This window comes from Hylaeus volcanicus, chromosome 2 (assembly GCF_026283585.1).
Source record: "Hylaeus volcanicus isolate JK05 chromosome 2, UHH_iyHylVolc1.0_haploid, whole genome shotgun sequence".
In the NCBI taxonomy this organism is placed as follows: Eukaryota; Metazoa; Arthropoda; class Insecta; order Hymenoptera; family Colletidae; genus Hylaeus; species Hylaeus volcanicus.
In genome coordinates this window covers 31,630,395-31,644,856 of record NC_071977.1, presented here as the reverse complement: position 1 = coordinate 31,644,856, position 14,462 = coordinate 31,630,395, and the positions used below count along the sequence as shown (strand labels likewise).

The 14,462-nt window shown below is 31.8% G+C and overlaps 3 protein-coding genes across 8 annotated transcripts; 2 read left to right on the top strand and 1 right to left on the bottom strand.

The window, feature by feature from the left end:
- The first annotated feature begins 508 nt into the window (after positions 1 to 508).
- Positions 509 to 8,454, top strand: LOC128884867 (hyccin). Of its 6 annotated transcripts, none has more exons than XM_054138528.1 (9): positions 511 to 1,157; positions 1,234 to 1,368; positions 1,652 to 1,777; positions 1,853 to 2,070; positions 2,141 to 2,287; positions 2,459 to 2,589; positions 2,671 to 2,787; positions 3,335 to 3,839; positions 4,459 to 4,588. In XM_054138528.1, coding segments are annotated over exons 1-9 (1,533 nt in total). In that variant the 5' UTR covers positions 511 to 1,004; the 3' UTR covers positions 4,460 to 4,588. The 6 variants fall into 6 exon arrangements, with proteins under 6 accessions (XP_053994501.1, XP_053994502.1, XP_053994503.1 ...); XM_054138531.1 differs by lacking the exon at positions 4,459 to 4,588 and having other exon boundaries at positions 514 to 1,157; positions 3,335 to 3,492; positions 3,576 to 3,750; XM_054138526.1 differs by having other exon boundaries at positions 509 to 1,154; positions 1,652 to 2,070.
- A 153-nt stretch (positions 8,455 to 8,607) lies between these two features.
- LOC128884869 (uncharacterized) lies at positions 8,608 to 10,911 on the bottom strand. Its single transcript, XM_054138533.1, has 8 exons — positions 10,548 to 10,911; positions 10,317 to 10,458; positions 10,029 to 10,237; positions 9,805 to 9,951; positions 9,476 to 9,711; positions 9,207 to 9,392; positions 8,974 to 9,136; positions 8,608 to 8,890 (listed from the first exon to the last, which is right to left on the bottom strand). Exons 1-8 carry the CDS (start codon positions 10,701 to 10,703, stop codon positions 8,855 to 8,857), a joined length of 1,275 nt encoding a protein of 424 aa, XP_053994508.1. The 5' UTR covers positions 10,704 to 10,911; the 3' UTR covers positions 8,608 to 8,854.
- A 726-nt stretch (positions 10,912 to 11,637) lies between these two features.
- Positions 11,638 to 14,327, top strand: LOC128884868 (Golgi reassembly-stacking protein 2). Its single transcript, XM_054138532.1, has 7 exons — positions 11,638 to 11,873; positions 12,133 to 12,213; positions 12,344 to 12,547; positions 12,662 to 12,879; positions 12,949 to 13,033; positions 13,110 to 13,404; positions 13,480 to 14,327. The coding sequence occupies exons 1-7, from the start codon at positions 11,811 to 11,813 to the stop codon at positions 13,824 to 13,826; spliced, it is 1,293 nt and encodes a 430-aa protein (XP_053994507.1). The 5' UTR covers positions 11,638 to 11,810; the 3' UTR covers positions 13,827 to 14,327.
- Positions 14,328 to 14,462: the final 135 nt, after the last annotated feature.

Genomic DNA, 14,462 nt, shown 5'->3' with positions numbered 1-14,462 from the left:
GGTTTCTAGTAATATGGATAATGATCAGCGATATCTACAGGGTGTCCCAAAAGTCGGGGAGAAGCCGGAAATGGGGGGTAGCTGAGACGATTCTGAACAACAATTTCCTTTGCAAAAATGTCGGATGGGGCTTCGTTAAGGAGATATTAAGCGAAAACCCCGACCAATCAGAGCGCGCGTAGACCGTTCGAGCGGTCGCGGTAGCGAAGCTACGCGCTGGCGGCCGCGCTTGTACGTAAACAAGTGACTCGACGTGCATCGAAGGACATTGACGCTGACGCCTAGCGCGTAGCCTTCGCTGCCGCGGCCGCTCGAACGATCTACGCGCGCTCTGATTGGTTGGGGTATTCTCTTAATATCTCCTTAACGAAGCCCCATCCGACATTTTTGCAAAGGAAATTATTGTTCAGAATCGTCTCAACTACCCCCCATTTCCGGCTCCTCCCCGACTTTTGGGACACCCTGTATATCTACCATAAACCATAGATACATGCCTATCTATGTACTACGTATTCAATCGCAGTAGTTACAAGTTGTTACAAGTGTCAGACTCGCAATTGAAATTCGAGTGTCGTTCAGGAAAGACATGGAGATGATCTTAAGATGTTCGAGCATGATCTTGAATAAGTTTAAGCTCTGTTGACTGTTACTGATTGATAAGAGAGTGATCGTTATCAAGATTAAAAGACCGGAACTTAACGTCGAAATTGCTCGTGACAGTAACGTTAAGCGATGTTAACGATATTTCACTTCATCACAGTTGTCGACAGTGAACCGCTCGATCCTCGAATTAGGATTAAATTATCGTAAAATACGAGAATAGACTTTAATTTAGACCAACGATGGATGCTCGAGGCATTGTTCGTAGAAGTTGTTTGTGAACAGCTAATAATCCCTGATAATCAGTGTAATGATCGTCAAAGTGCTGAATGATTTATTTTGGATGCCGAAATTTCTCATCAACAAGATCCTGATTTATTGACACAGGCGAGAGGAAAGTAAAAATGACGGAGAGCTTGATAAATGAATGGTTGGCAGACTGCGCGGATGTCTCACTTTCGGAGCTCCATACTTTCGCTACCACTTTATTGCAAGACAACGAGATTGTCAGAGCGCTTTACGTGCTCTTGGAAGAACGTAGTAAATATAGCCAGGTAGTTAGTATATTATATATGTATGTATACACATGACTATTTGTCAATCTAAGTTTTTCTAAATCATTTTTAATTTCAGCTGGTGGATACCGTATGCGATCAGTTATACAATTTCTACCGTTCTCGGGAAACAGAATTGCAGAGGTTTACCTTGCAGTTTTTGCCAACATTAGTATACATTTATTTAAATTCTGCAGCTCACGGTGATATTAAGGTAAGACTATGTATACAATTAAACGGAAAAGACACAATTAAATGAGAATGTCGTTAATGTTTCATGTAGTCATGACATTTGAAAAGTATGGAAATGAATGTTATATAATTCTAATTAACTATAATTTAAGTTTGACTAGCGTGGAACAACTATCATGTCATTTACTTAATTACAGAACATAGGTGAATCAAGATCAAACATGTAATCTATCATTTTTATTTGAAGAAGACATTTAACTTATACACTAGCTTTTTACCTAATTCGAATTGAACTTCTTTTACAGAACTGTCGATCTGTAGAAACATTGTTGATTGGATTGTACAATCTCGAAATAGTGGATAAATCTGGGCAGCAGAAAGCAATTTCTTTTAGATTACCATCACTTGCGATGCTTTCCATATTTCACGAGGTATTTATTACGAATAAATACAAATGGAACACCCATATAATTTCATTTGTAACATTTATTGCCTCTACTCCACAGCCTGCAAGTTTAGCACCTGCCTCTTTAACGGAGAATGCGGTACGCAGATTCGAGGAATGTAATACAAAATTAGTTAGTTGGGGGCCGCTACAGCAAGTAGAAACACTGAATGCCCAGAACAGATTGAAAGTTATGACCGCTCTTCTCTTTATCTACAATCAACAGCTTGGTTACATAAGTAAATTCGCTTTGGAACAATTATGCAAAGTTGCTACCAAGTAAGGTGAAATTTATTCTTTTCATACGCTTAACGTATTTTCATACGATTTATTTAATAATTCATTACAGGCTTGTTACTCAAGGATTTATGAAACCTGGACATCATCAACGATCTTCATACGGAAGCGAGTCTAGTTTTGTCCCGAGGCTTTTACCTCGTATACCCGTGTCCAGTCAATTTCTCCTTGAATTCTTGCATGCTGTATATTTTGCTATGTGTGTAATACATCACTTTTTGTTAATAGTAAATTATAAATCAACAAATATTTAGTTTAAGAGACTAAAAGAAATACTTCTATATAATAGAATCCTCTTCTTTTACTAGAGTTTAATATTACGTACATATAACACAAAATCATATAAGTAAGGAGTAACATATATTTGCAGGTATAACGATTGCTGGTATTTAGGAAACCAAGCAGTGGAAGATGTTCATAATCGAGCATGTTACGAAGCATACCCAGATGTTATGCTAGTCACAAACGCTATACGCAATTCTGCCAGTTCCGGGCCATCAGGTATGCGAAATGTCGATTTAAATATTGCGATAGCCAGTAATAAGGAGCGGTGAGTGTCATAAAAGTATTTAATAATTTCAGGTCACCTCAGTAGCGATGGACCAATTGGCATTAGCGTCGCGTTATCACCAAGTGCAACGGCGACGGTATCTAAATCGATGATCACGAATGCCTCCTTCCGAACTAAAAAATTACCAGGTGCGCTGTTACACGTTGAAAATTATCTTTCAATGTCTACTAATAATTGTCATCGAAAAATAATTCATCAAATTAATGCCCCCAAGTGTTTTATTAATGTTTGTTTCATAGTAGTATTTTTTGCACAGTATACGGAGTTTTTTGTTTTTAATTAGATCATTTACGACTAATCAGCATGTTATCAATGTTATCATGTTGTCGTATAGCGATTGTTAAAGGAAAGTCTAAGATGAATACGCTGCATATACATATTCAGAAAGTCAAGCGTACCGAAATGAACATGCACGAATATAATATGTGTCCATTGTACAATTATTGCATGCAGAACCATATTTGTAAATATATTTTAATTTATGTCTAGAGATTAATGTACATAGCAATCGTTAATTATTCATACGAATCAAATTGTCCTTTGAATTCGTATCAGGAAACTTGTTTTAATCGTACAAGACAGAATTAAGTTTAAACATTCATACAATTATAAACACATTTAAAAAATTACTGGATATTCAGCAAATGTGCATTGGTTGCAAACATGTGTCATTAGACGATCTGGATGAGAAGTTATTCGCGGCCGAACTGAGCAGCGCTACTCAACTTGAAGATGATGAGCTAACAGCAGTATTAAGCAAATCGAAACGGTTCCCTTGGCAGTCAAAGCGTTCAATCGTTCATTCGGACGAAGAAGAAGCCAGAATTAAAAAAGTCAGTTCGTCTTCATTGGAGAGTTCTAAACGTGGAACTGTGTTGAGTAATCAGTGTTCACCTAACAAATCCTCTCCTAAAAGGAACAAAGAGCACTCGAACAAAATTACATCTGAACATAACGAAGATCATACATCGAAGACGAATTTACGAATGAGAAAGGAGTACAAGAAAACTTCTGATTGGGCTTACAACGAGGACAAAATCAGCTCTGATGGGCATACGTACAGCGTATTGGAAGAGCAAGTTCTAGGAGAAGTGATCCACGAATCGATGGAGAATTTACATTTGGAAGGAAATAAATCAATCAGTTATATTACAACTGTTGTTTTATCGACGCATACATGGTATTCTAGTGTTCAGTTTCAGCACTTTAGGATTACCAAACATTTTCCAATAAACACACGGCAGTTTAGCTGTTACGATACGTAACGTTAAACGATTTAATTAGCAGCAATTTATGCATTTATTGATAATTCATTTCAGAGACACCATCATCTAAGAACCATAAAATTACAAGCCTAACCATATTATGTATATCGAACCGCACACAATGGGGAATTGCATGAACTTTTGGCATGTTTGATTGCATTGAAGATATCAAATTATGTTCTAATACAGGTTCACTCTAATCCTTTCACTTTTTCTCCTCTTTTATTATCAACTTCCATTTCATGTTTGTGTAAAAGCACAAGTTAGCGTATGGCATTGTGATATTCGAATAAAAAGTTTTATGGACTGTTTCGCCTGTTTACTAATTATGAACAAAACTTGCATTGTTAGAATGAACCTTCAATGCTTTGAACCTTATTCTTACAATGTAAGTTGTATAATCGTGTTTTCTTCGAACTTAAGAAGCTTGACATTGTAAACATTGTTACTTTTTGCTTTACACTTCGATATACTTTTGTTGAATTTTAGTGATAATATACATCTATATTTTTTTCTGTTTTTGTTTTTGTTTAGATGACATACCGATTCAAGTAGTAAAGGAAGATTCTGGAGGAGAAGGTAAGAGCAATCTTGTATCGATCACAGAAGAAGACGCTGGCGAGCAAAACAGAGTGGGTTCAATGAGACAATCGAAGGATCAAAAGACTGCTTCAAAGATAACGAATTTCCCGGTACTTGGGAAGAAGCCACGGGAAAAGGATGGCAAAGTAACCAAGGCTCCTCATGTCGGTGCGTCAGAAAAAGAGAAAAAACTTGGGTCTCAGGCAACTTCGAAGGAGAGTATCAAAGGTAGTTCCTCAATGTTAAATAGTGAATCAACGGAGATCGATGGAAATCGAGACTCTAATGTTTCTTTGATCGAGGGGGAACGTCTTGCATTAAGCAGCGATATAGATAATACTAATATGGAAACTCCTATTAATCTAAGAACACATAATGAAACAGAACCATTGACTTCGTCTATTCAGGTTAGCTCTGTTTAAATTATCCGAGATAAATCAAGAAAAATAATAGTAGTGGGCTATACTGAACAACTACATTCTTCTGTTAAATCGGTTGTGTATAATTTATGCTTTTCCATTGTTACAAACTTACACAACATATTTTATACATGTTTTCGTTGGATCACAAGGGTTTCTAAGAAATATTAATGCAGCATTTGAAGAAAGTATATTGTGATTAGAAACAGAGGATTCATCGTATTCAGAGTTGTTTTAGAAATGGCTCATTACTATACCGATCTCTGTAATTAGTTTAGAAAATTGAAAACAAATAACGAGGAAGGGAACAATAACTAACAATGTACGTTTTCCTTTGATGGATGTATATAAATGTATATTAAAGGGTTCTGTTAATTGTCTTTACGACACGTCTTTTAATGTATTAAATAGATTTATGCTTTTCGCAAACCTTTTTACTTATAATTTTTCTATGATTTTAACAATTAGGAAGTATGACCAGACTTCTGTTACAAAAAAAGGAAAAATGTTATAATTTTAATCGTTACCGATCTAATATTTAAATAATTTAATACATAAATACTTTTAAATCAAAGAAAATGTACTTATTTATATTTTCCTTTAAATTATATTCATTATCAAATTTAATGGTATTATACTTGTGTCAACATTTTTCTGCAAAATGTAAAGCACAACAAATAAGTAAGAACGATTACAGATTATACAAAAGTCATCGGAAGTATTTCGTATTTTCATGGAAAATATTATTTATTATATCTTTAAATTTTGGATACTCTGTGAACAGAATATAACACGACTGACTTGTCTTTTCAGACAGTATAAAAAATATACTTAGAAAAATCGGATAATTTTCCTAACAATCATATTTTCTATAATATACCTCTTTATGCCTGCCTATATGCATAGAGTTGTCTGTAAGTTATGTTTAGATAAAAATGTGTTTTTGTATGAATTTCTACGTGAAGAAATGTTTTAGCTAACATCATGTTTATCTTGTAACAAATTCGAAATAATTTGTACCAATGTTTTTCCATAATCGTAAGATTAATAGATCTAAGGTCTTTCGATTCGTAGATTGTTTATTTTATGCATGATTGTAATTGACATTTATTTAAAATAATTATACGAATATCGTTGAATTGCATACAAAGTTATACTTACGATCAAAGTTTCTCATTTAGTATAACATCACTCTTAATCAAAAATATGTGGAGCAAAATACTGGAAAATAAATCTTTATAATTAGTAGTGGATTTATACTTAAAAATATGTGCTGATTACAAAAATTTGTTTAAAATAAGTTCCTTTCAAAAATATACATTGATTGTTTACTGTTTTATCTATGACAATGGAAACATATTCAAAGGAATATCAATAAACAATAATTTTAAAAGTCAAAGTAATCATGTCGAAAGATATGAAATCTTGGAATTGGTATTTACTTGAAAAGACTGCATATTGCATCACATTATTACTTATTGTTAGTCCAATGAAACGTCTACCGTTAATTTTTTTTAACCAATCAGAGTGTTCAACAAAAAAAAAGTTATACGCATATTAATATTAAAACAAAAAGAACTATACAATACATTCATACGAACATGTTTAATTATTATAATGCTTCTACAACTTTTGAACAATCATCTAATTCAGTCTATCACATAACGAAAGAAGGCTGATTTGTGTCATACTCTTTAAGAAAGCTTATGCTACATAGTTTTGTGAGATATCAATAAAAGAAATATTATTTTTGTGAGAGAGAATATATATTTTAATCTTAGCTTCATTGAAAAGTTGTTCGTATAACATACAGATTTAAATGTATTATGTTGCAATAGGAGGTTGAAATTATTTCTTATTTCTGTATATTTTTATAATTATCAACGGTACACAACGTATTTTTTATATAAAAAAAAAATAAAACTTTTGTTTTTATTTCTTTTTTGTTATTAATAAAATATCGCGCTCGACACGCATCTTTGTATTGTTTTTTTTATATTTCGAATATTAGAAGCATTCGATTAGATAGCCCCTTGGTAATCGGTAAGACTTTGGAAAATATAAACAAACTCTTTCTAATACATACATCTAGTATACTATTTAGAGAAATAACAAATTTTGAACGAATTATTTTTTATGTCATTTAGAAAGTTCTGTACGAATAATTCACACCATGAACAAATTATCTCCAGACATACACAAAGTAGAAAACCAAGTTCGTAGATTAATTTATTTTTAAGCAAGTTAGAAGTTATTTTTCTGTATCACTGCCACGTAGAGTAATTTAATCAAATGAATTGTATCGACGACTTAAGTTTTACAGATTTAGTTCGATTGTATACTACATTGTATTAAACACAGTGCGCTCACTGCGCAATGTGTTTTATAAATTATACGAACAATGGGGAGAAGTACAGATTATGAGTATTAAAGAATTGCACAGAGAAAATCTTTAAATAGTATCGCGAAGGTAATAAGGTAAATGTTTATTAAATTTGTTGAAATACTTGTACAAAAGGCAAGAGAAAGGGGAATTGGTAAACATATAATAAGACTTGTATTATTTCGTGTACATTTAGGAGCTGTTCACTATTTATTAAACTCCTCGCTGTATAAATATTTAACGAATTCTCTCGTGCACTTGGACCTTTCGTATATAGATACTTGCAAAACAGAACATTATGTATATAGTGTATACCTTCCAGTTTTACGACAAATACTAATTACCCTTACGAACTGTGAAATAATAACCACGGAATCTTGTACGTTTGTGCAGATAGAGTCATGATAATTCGTGTATATGCTGTTATAAATACTGTACATTATTTTAGTTTGTAATCATACTGTTAAAGCTTGTTACATTGTTAAAACTGTCAATATGTATATAATATACAGAACTATTGCACAGAAGGTATAATTGAGTCTATCAATAATTTGTATCACACGATTATTGGTAAAACAGTATTCTAAAATTTCTTAACGAAGTTGTATCAAAATTAAAGCTACATTTTAATCCACTGCACAAAATGTTCCATTTTTCCGTAACGACGAAACAACAATTAACACATTAACAATTGTGAATATACAATATAGTATATATTTTTATGAATATATTTTTTAATCGTAATTACACATTCTTTAGGAATGAAATACATTCTGAACAAATATGTCAAATTAAAGCTTCGACAAAAAGTTTAATGCAAAATTTTTACTTGGATGTTTGTAATCGTTAATGTGTTAAAAGACGAGTAACGGTTTTATGATATTGAAGTGTTTTAATTATTTTCTAATTCTTAACGAATACACCGAAATAACTTTTGTATAAAGGCAGTAAGAATTTATATTTTTGGCGAATGATAAATTTCACGAATGCAGTAAATTTTTGTACTTTGAATTTAAAACAAGTATACGGCTTATTTGAATTTAACTTTAATACAAGAAAAACCTCACCTAAGTAAGTAAAACTCATTGTTATCATTGAAAAAGTAGAAGATCTTTATGAAACATTTACCCCTATCAATATATATATATATATGTAGAAAACATCTGAATACCGAAGCATTGAAAGTCATGAATATCGAAACTACATGGCAATATCCGTAATAAAAAATACATATTGAAACAAGATAATAAGAGAACCGAAGTACTTATATTATTTATTGTATAAATGATATACATATACTGTTACTACCTTGCGTATTTATTATCATTCCAAATATTAATGTTTCACAGTTACTGAATAATACAATAATAAAAATAATATTTAGATAAATAGGTACAGTTAAATATATATATATAAATGATTATGTAAAATATATTGTTAACACGTGCAATTAAACAAAATATTAAAAACTAATTTTATTTGTGCTTTATTATCATACAATATCAATAATCGAAGATAGTCTTATGAAAATGTATGTATATTTGTTTTAACGATTCATCCATGTTTCCCACAATGCTTTCTCCTATTGACATAGGAAAAATTGGAAAGAATAATATTGACTTAATTAATATTACATTAATAGTAAATGTTTATAATTGAACTTACAGTCAATACTTCATTGTTCCAGTTATCTTGGTAACTCTTAAGACGACCTACTGTCTCATCTTCCAATTTTTTTATAGTACTTTGCATTTTCTTCAATTTTAAGCAGTCTTCGTTATACTTAACAAGTACTTCTTTTAATTCTTCTTGACATAATTTTTTCTTACTGTAATTAGTACATATTTTGTATAAATCTGAATGAATCTTGTTATATTATTTATCGTATTTTGCAATACCTTGATAATTGGATATTTAAATTACGTAAAGAAGAAAGACGTTCATCATATTGTGCACAAAGTCCGTCTATTTCGTTCTCTTTCCGTTCATCTTTTTGCCTCTCCAGTCTTTTTTCGCATTCCTTTATATCTGCTCTGAGCATTTCAATTTGCTTTTTGCTACTGTCTCCTGCTGCAGTTATATTTCTGAAAAAAAATATTTATATATAAATGATGTAGCAACAAGCCAAAGCTTTAATTACACATTGCTAATATAATTGTAAAAGTACTTCAATTGCTCAATTGTATCTGGAACTTCACTAAATTTTTTCTGTTGTTTCTGGATAAAAGTCAGAAAAACATTCTGTTGTTCAATTAAGTGTTTTTTATCCTGACATGTCTGCTGCATCAATTCGCGCTGTTTGTTCTGAGAAGTCTGTTGTTTTTCCAACTCCTTTAAACGCATTTTATATTTCTCAGGAGACTTCACAATTTCTGATTGTAATTCCACTACAATTTTGCTCAACTGTAATTACATTGGATACACTGCTATTTGTACCAAGTTTATACATGATTAGACACTTGTTATTTAAATTCTGTTTTTAAATTTTTAGCTTACCTTCAAAACTTCTACTTTATAAGATCCATTAAGTTCTATTAATGGTTGCTTTCTCTCTTCTTCCAAAGACATTTTTGCCAATACTTCGGCATGTATTTTGTTGTTATTCTCAAGTCTGGCCTGTAGTTTTTGAATGTCTGCGATATACTAAGAGAACATAAAATATCAATGATCATAGATATAAGTTAGCTTGGATATAAATTAATTTATTAAAAAAACATTACTTGATTCTTCAATGACAACTGCTTTGCTGTATGCAATGCCTTGTTGTTTATCATTTCTATTGCTTCATTCTTTCTATCTATTATGTCCTGTAACGTTTTCACCTTATTTTTAATTTTGCTAATTTTGTCCTTTATGTCTGACTCTTTGGTAGTCGCATATAGTATAAAATTTGCAAGAAATTTAGCTTGTTTGCGTACCCTTTTCGAACCTAGTCGTTATAATCATATTTTAATTGGGACAATTTCGTTTTCAATTTTAAATGTATCAAATGTAAATAAAATGTATACCTGGACTAATGATATCCGTAATACATAACTCTTTTATATATATTCGTTCACATAACTGTATCATAGCAACTTGCAAATTTATGATCCCAATTATTTCTGTGTCTTCGCTGTACGACATTATATCGTATTGTTCTATTGTTGGCTACGATTTGAATTTATATAAAATAGTAAAACTATAATTAGGCAATAAGAAACGATTGAAATGAATAATGTTATGATAATATCACTCACTTTATCAATTGCTCCGACGTCGATATGAAATCTTCGAAGAAATGTTGTTATTAAATTTACTACGAACTGCTCCGTCGGGTTTTTCAAATGATTTATACTTGATGGAAGACGAGCATCGAGCACAATGTTATGAATTTGTTCTATATCTGAATCCATCTTTCCCTTTTGTACTTTATATTGACAGTAGAAACTGTTCGAGTAGTCAAACAATACGAGACAGTTGTTTTCAAACGTTATTTAAATGTGAGACGCTTGCGCAAATGATGGGACAACTATACTATATATACAATCCATAATTGGTACGATTCTTGGCTTTATAACACAACAATAAGTGGTTAATTCATTTATTATTTATTAAATGGATGTTAAAAGGAATAATTTCTATCGATTACAAAACAATTTAATTTTGCATATATTTATATATATATATATATATATAAAAAATGGCACCACTGGCGCCATCGGTGGGAAAACGTCCAAGTTTGTAGCTAAAATAGTACACCATGTTGTCGCTAGATGGCGCCACGAACAAAAGGGGTCGATAATTATTGCTGAATTAAATAACAATTCATACAAATAATAAATTTGAAATCTAAACTAATATGTTGCAGAGGTATCAAGCCAAGAAACGTATTAATGATGGATTTCTGAAAAATAAAAAAAAAATTGTTATTAAAGAAATCGGTGGCGTTATCTAGTAGAAACGGTGGGAACTATTTTTGTTACAAACTTGGGCATTTTCCCACCGATGGCGCCGCTAGTGCCAAGTCAGTATTATAGTTACAAAATAATGTTGATAAAACTATGCAAACTATTCTAACTGTTACAAGTTTGTTAATTACGAATCCCTTTTTCAGTATTTTTACTACTACTGACTACTCGTTGACTTGTATTTTTTTTCGTATCACTATTTATTTAAAAAATACTACACCCAATTTTAATATTATTAACCGATTTCGTAATAGATATATCAACCACGTAAAAATACAATTCCAATCGATATTACAAATCAATTTCGAAATCAGAATCGATACTTGTAAAGTATACTCATTTGAAAAAGGAGCATTCACATTGGTAACACTGAATTAATCCTGAGCATACTTGAACCACAGATTGCATATGATCAGCAACGTCACCAACGAGTTTGTACGATATTCTCGCGATACATATTTTTCCATTTCGATTCTTAATTTCTAAGCAACAATTGTTTTAATGGTCTTTATTACTGTAGACCAAGTGACTTAAAAGATTTGCTGATCAGAAATGGGATCTTCCCAGAGTATTGAAATACCAGGAGGTGGGACAGAAGGTTACCATGTACTAAGGGTAAGTGAATTTGTCAGAATACTTTAATCCGTTTTGCAACTTCACATTATCCTTTTTAACAAGCAAATTTTTATGTAACTGGAAATAGCAAACTATGTTAGCATATATAAATTACTAAATTTCACCAAAAGTATTACATACTCAATATTAAATATTGGATTACAATTCGGATGTTGATATATTCTTAAATCACTGTAGTCGTTCTTCTATTATACGTGTAGTAAATTGGAATGTATTTTGGTCTTCACGATTGAAACAGGTTCAGGATGGTTCCCCTGGACAAAAAGCTGGCCTGGAACCATTCTTTGACTACATTGTGGCTATTGGAAATACACGTCTGGTATGTTCCCATTGTTTTTGTTTTTAATGAATATTTTACATTTATAGATTATTAAAGAAGACATATAAATTTTAAATACATACACAATGGTTTGGTATTTCATGTTTTAATCTGAATTAATTTTTTTCAGAATCAAGATAATGACATGTTAAAAGAATTACTCAAAAGCAGTGTGGACCAAAAATTATCAATTACAGTGTATAGTAGTAAAACACAATCTGTCAGGCAAACTGTTATAGTACCTAGTCTCACATGGGGTGGACAGGGTCTTCTTGGAGTTAGCATAAGGTTTTGTTCTTTCGAAGGTTCCAATGAAAATGTTTGGCATGTTCTTGTGAGTATATATACAGAAACAAAGTATGATTATATAATAATCTTTTGTGGACCACAATTAAAAAATGACAAAAGTAAATAACATTTGTATCAATAGCATGCATGTATTGTGTAGGAAGTACATCCATCATCTCCTGCTGAATTGGCAGGGCTGCGACCATTCACAGACTATATTATCAGTGCCGATTCAGTTCTACACGAGTCAGAGGATTTATTTACTTTAATAGAGGCGCACGAATCTCGATCTCTAAACTTATATGTATATAATACAGAAGACGATTCTTGTAGAGAAGTTACCATTATACCTAATCATACCTGGGGTGGCGAAGGAAGGTATTTGTACTAGTTGTTGTTATAGTTAACGTTGTATTTAAATGTTTTGTTAATTCAATGTATTTGTAGCTTGGGTTGTGGAATTGGATACGGATACCTTCATAGAATACCTATTAGAAACGTGCAACAGCATAAGTCCAATAATTCGTACATGGTACATAACAGTTTCTTCTAATTTCATATTATATTAAATACAAAATATTTTACTTGATAATTTTATTTTTATTTAGAGCAATGTCAAGCCCACTGTGTCGAGTCAGGTAACAACAAGTACCACTCATACAGGAGGAAGTAACATGGTTACGAGTATACCACCAGGATTTTCCATTCCACCAAATTACATTTCGTCCCAAGAAACTACTACAAAATCTGAACTTGAAACCACCACAATGCAAACTGTGTATACACCAAGCATACAAACATATACCGCTCCACAATTAAATCCTGCTACTGTTGGAGGATCTACAACCACTAATCCTGTACCTCAAGTTGTACCAAATCTAGGTACTACCAATATTACAAGTGGTAAGTGTTTATAAGTAAATTTTAGAGTTAGATTATGGAAGTGAAAGTTATTTGTAATATTTTATTTTTATTTAGGTAACAATGTTTCATCTCATCAAAACGTAATGCCGGATATACCCGGGATGCCAACTACTCCACCTTTACCAACGTTCAGCACAAATACATTTTCAAACGAAGCAACTGGTGTTGTTGGATCACAGAAAGATTTCACGTCTGTAATGGTTCCAATGTCACCTGGAGTGCAATTCAACGTGCCTCAATCTCACGTAGTAACAACGCCAATCTCGTTGCCCGGCATGCCACCTATTACCGTTAGCGCGAGTTTACCGCAGAATACATCCTTCTATACACCTGTTCTTCAACAAAATCAAATGACCGGCGTCAGTACCATCCCTACGCCTACGGTAACGTCGACTCAGTAACGATCGTTATATTTCAAACGAGGATGTCCTTTTGTTTTATAACAATATACATATTGAAGAACGAAGGTAAAATAAAGGCGCATATGCATATATTGCAACTATATCGTGTCATTCTACTTTGTGCGTTTGTATTTTATTACTAATCTGAACGCGGTGTACACAAATCCTCGAGTATGGGAGAAAAAGAGTTATGTAATTCTGTATATAGGTAAAGTAAACGGTTAAACTAGAATTGAATTAAAGCATTTAAGAGGAAAAAAAAGTATTAAATCTTTACACGTGAATTATTCCGCTTACACTTTTTGTTGTGCATGTTTGTAATTATATAATTTTTATGTTCTCAATTATAACATAGGTAATTTAAGAAATATTAATTGTTATACAATTTATCTTTATTACATAAGATTACAAGTTCTAGTTTTTAACCGAATGACAAACTAAAACATTTGTGTACTATTTAAATGGCAAATATGAATAAATCTTGAGATTCATTAAGTTTAATTACTATGAAAAACTAACTATTCGCTAATGTATATAAAATCACAAATGTAATTCCTTCCTTAAATTATACCCCATGCAAATGTTTTTAAAACTCAGAAACAAAATGCTTGTAATGAAAATTTTTTATTGCGTATT

Excerpts from the sequence above, each read along its gene's own strand:
- LOC128884867 (XM_054138526.1), top strand. The coding sequence starts at position 1,005 with ATGACGGAGAGCTTGATAAATGAATGGTTGGCAGACTGCGCGGATGTC. Across the intron at positions 1,369-1,651 it reads CAGCTCACGGTGATATTAAG|AACTGTCGATCTGTAGAAAC; the intron begins GTAAGACTATGT and ends CTTCTTTTACAG. Across the intron at positions 2,590-2,670 it reads TGCCAGTTCCGGGCCATCAG|GTCACCTCAGTAGCGATGGA; the intron begins GTATGCGAAATG and ends TAATAATTTCAG.
- LOC128884869 (XM_054138533.1), bottom strand. The coding sequence starts at position 10,703 with ATGGATTCAGATATAGAACAAATTCATAACATTGTGCTCGATGCTCGT. Across the intron at positions 9,712-9,804 it reads ATAAAGTAGAAGTTTTGAAG|TTGAGCAAAATTGTAGTGGA; the intron begins GTAAGCTAAAAA and ends ATGTAATTACAG. Across the intron at positions 9,393-9,475 it reads GATACAATTGAGCAATTGAA|AAATATAACTGCAGCAGGAG; the intron begins GTACTTTTACAA and ends ATTTTTTTTCAG.
- LOC128884868 (XM_054138532.1), top strand. The coding sequence starts at position 11,811 with ATGGGATCTTCCCAGAGTATTGAAATACCAGGAGGTGGGACAGAAGGT. Across the intron at positions 13,034-13,109 it reads AGTCCAATAATTCGTACATG|AGCAATGTCAAGCCCACTGT; the intron begins GTACATAACAGT and ends ATTTTTATTTAG. Across the intron at positions 13,405-13,479 it reads TACTACCAATATTACAAGTG|GTAACAATGTTTCATCTCAT; the intron begins GTAAGTGTTTAT and ends ATTTTTATTTAG.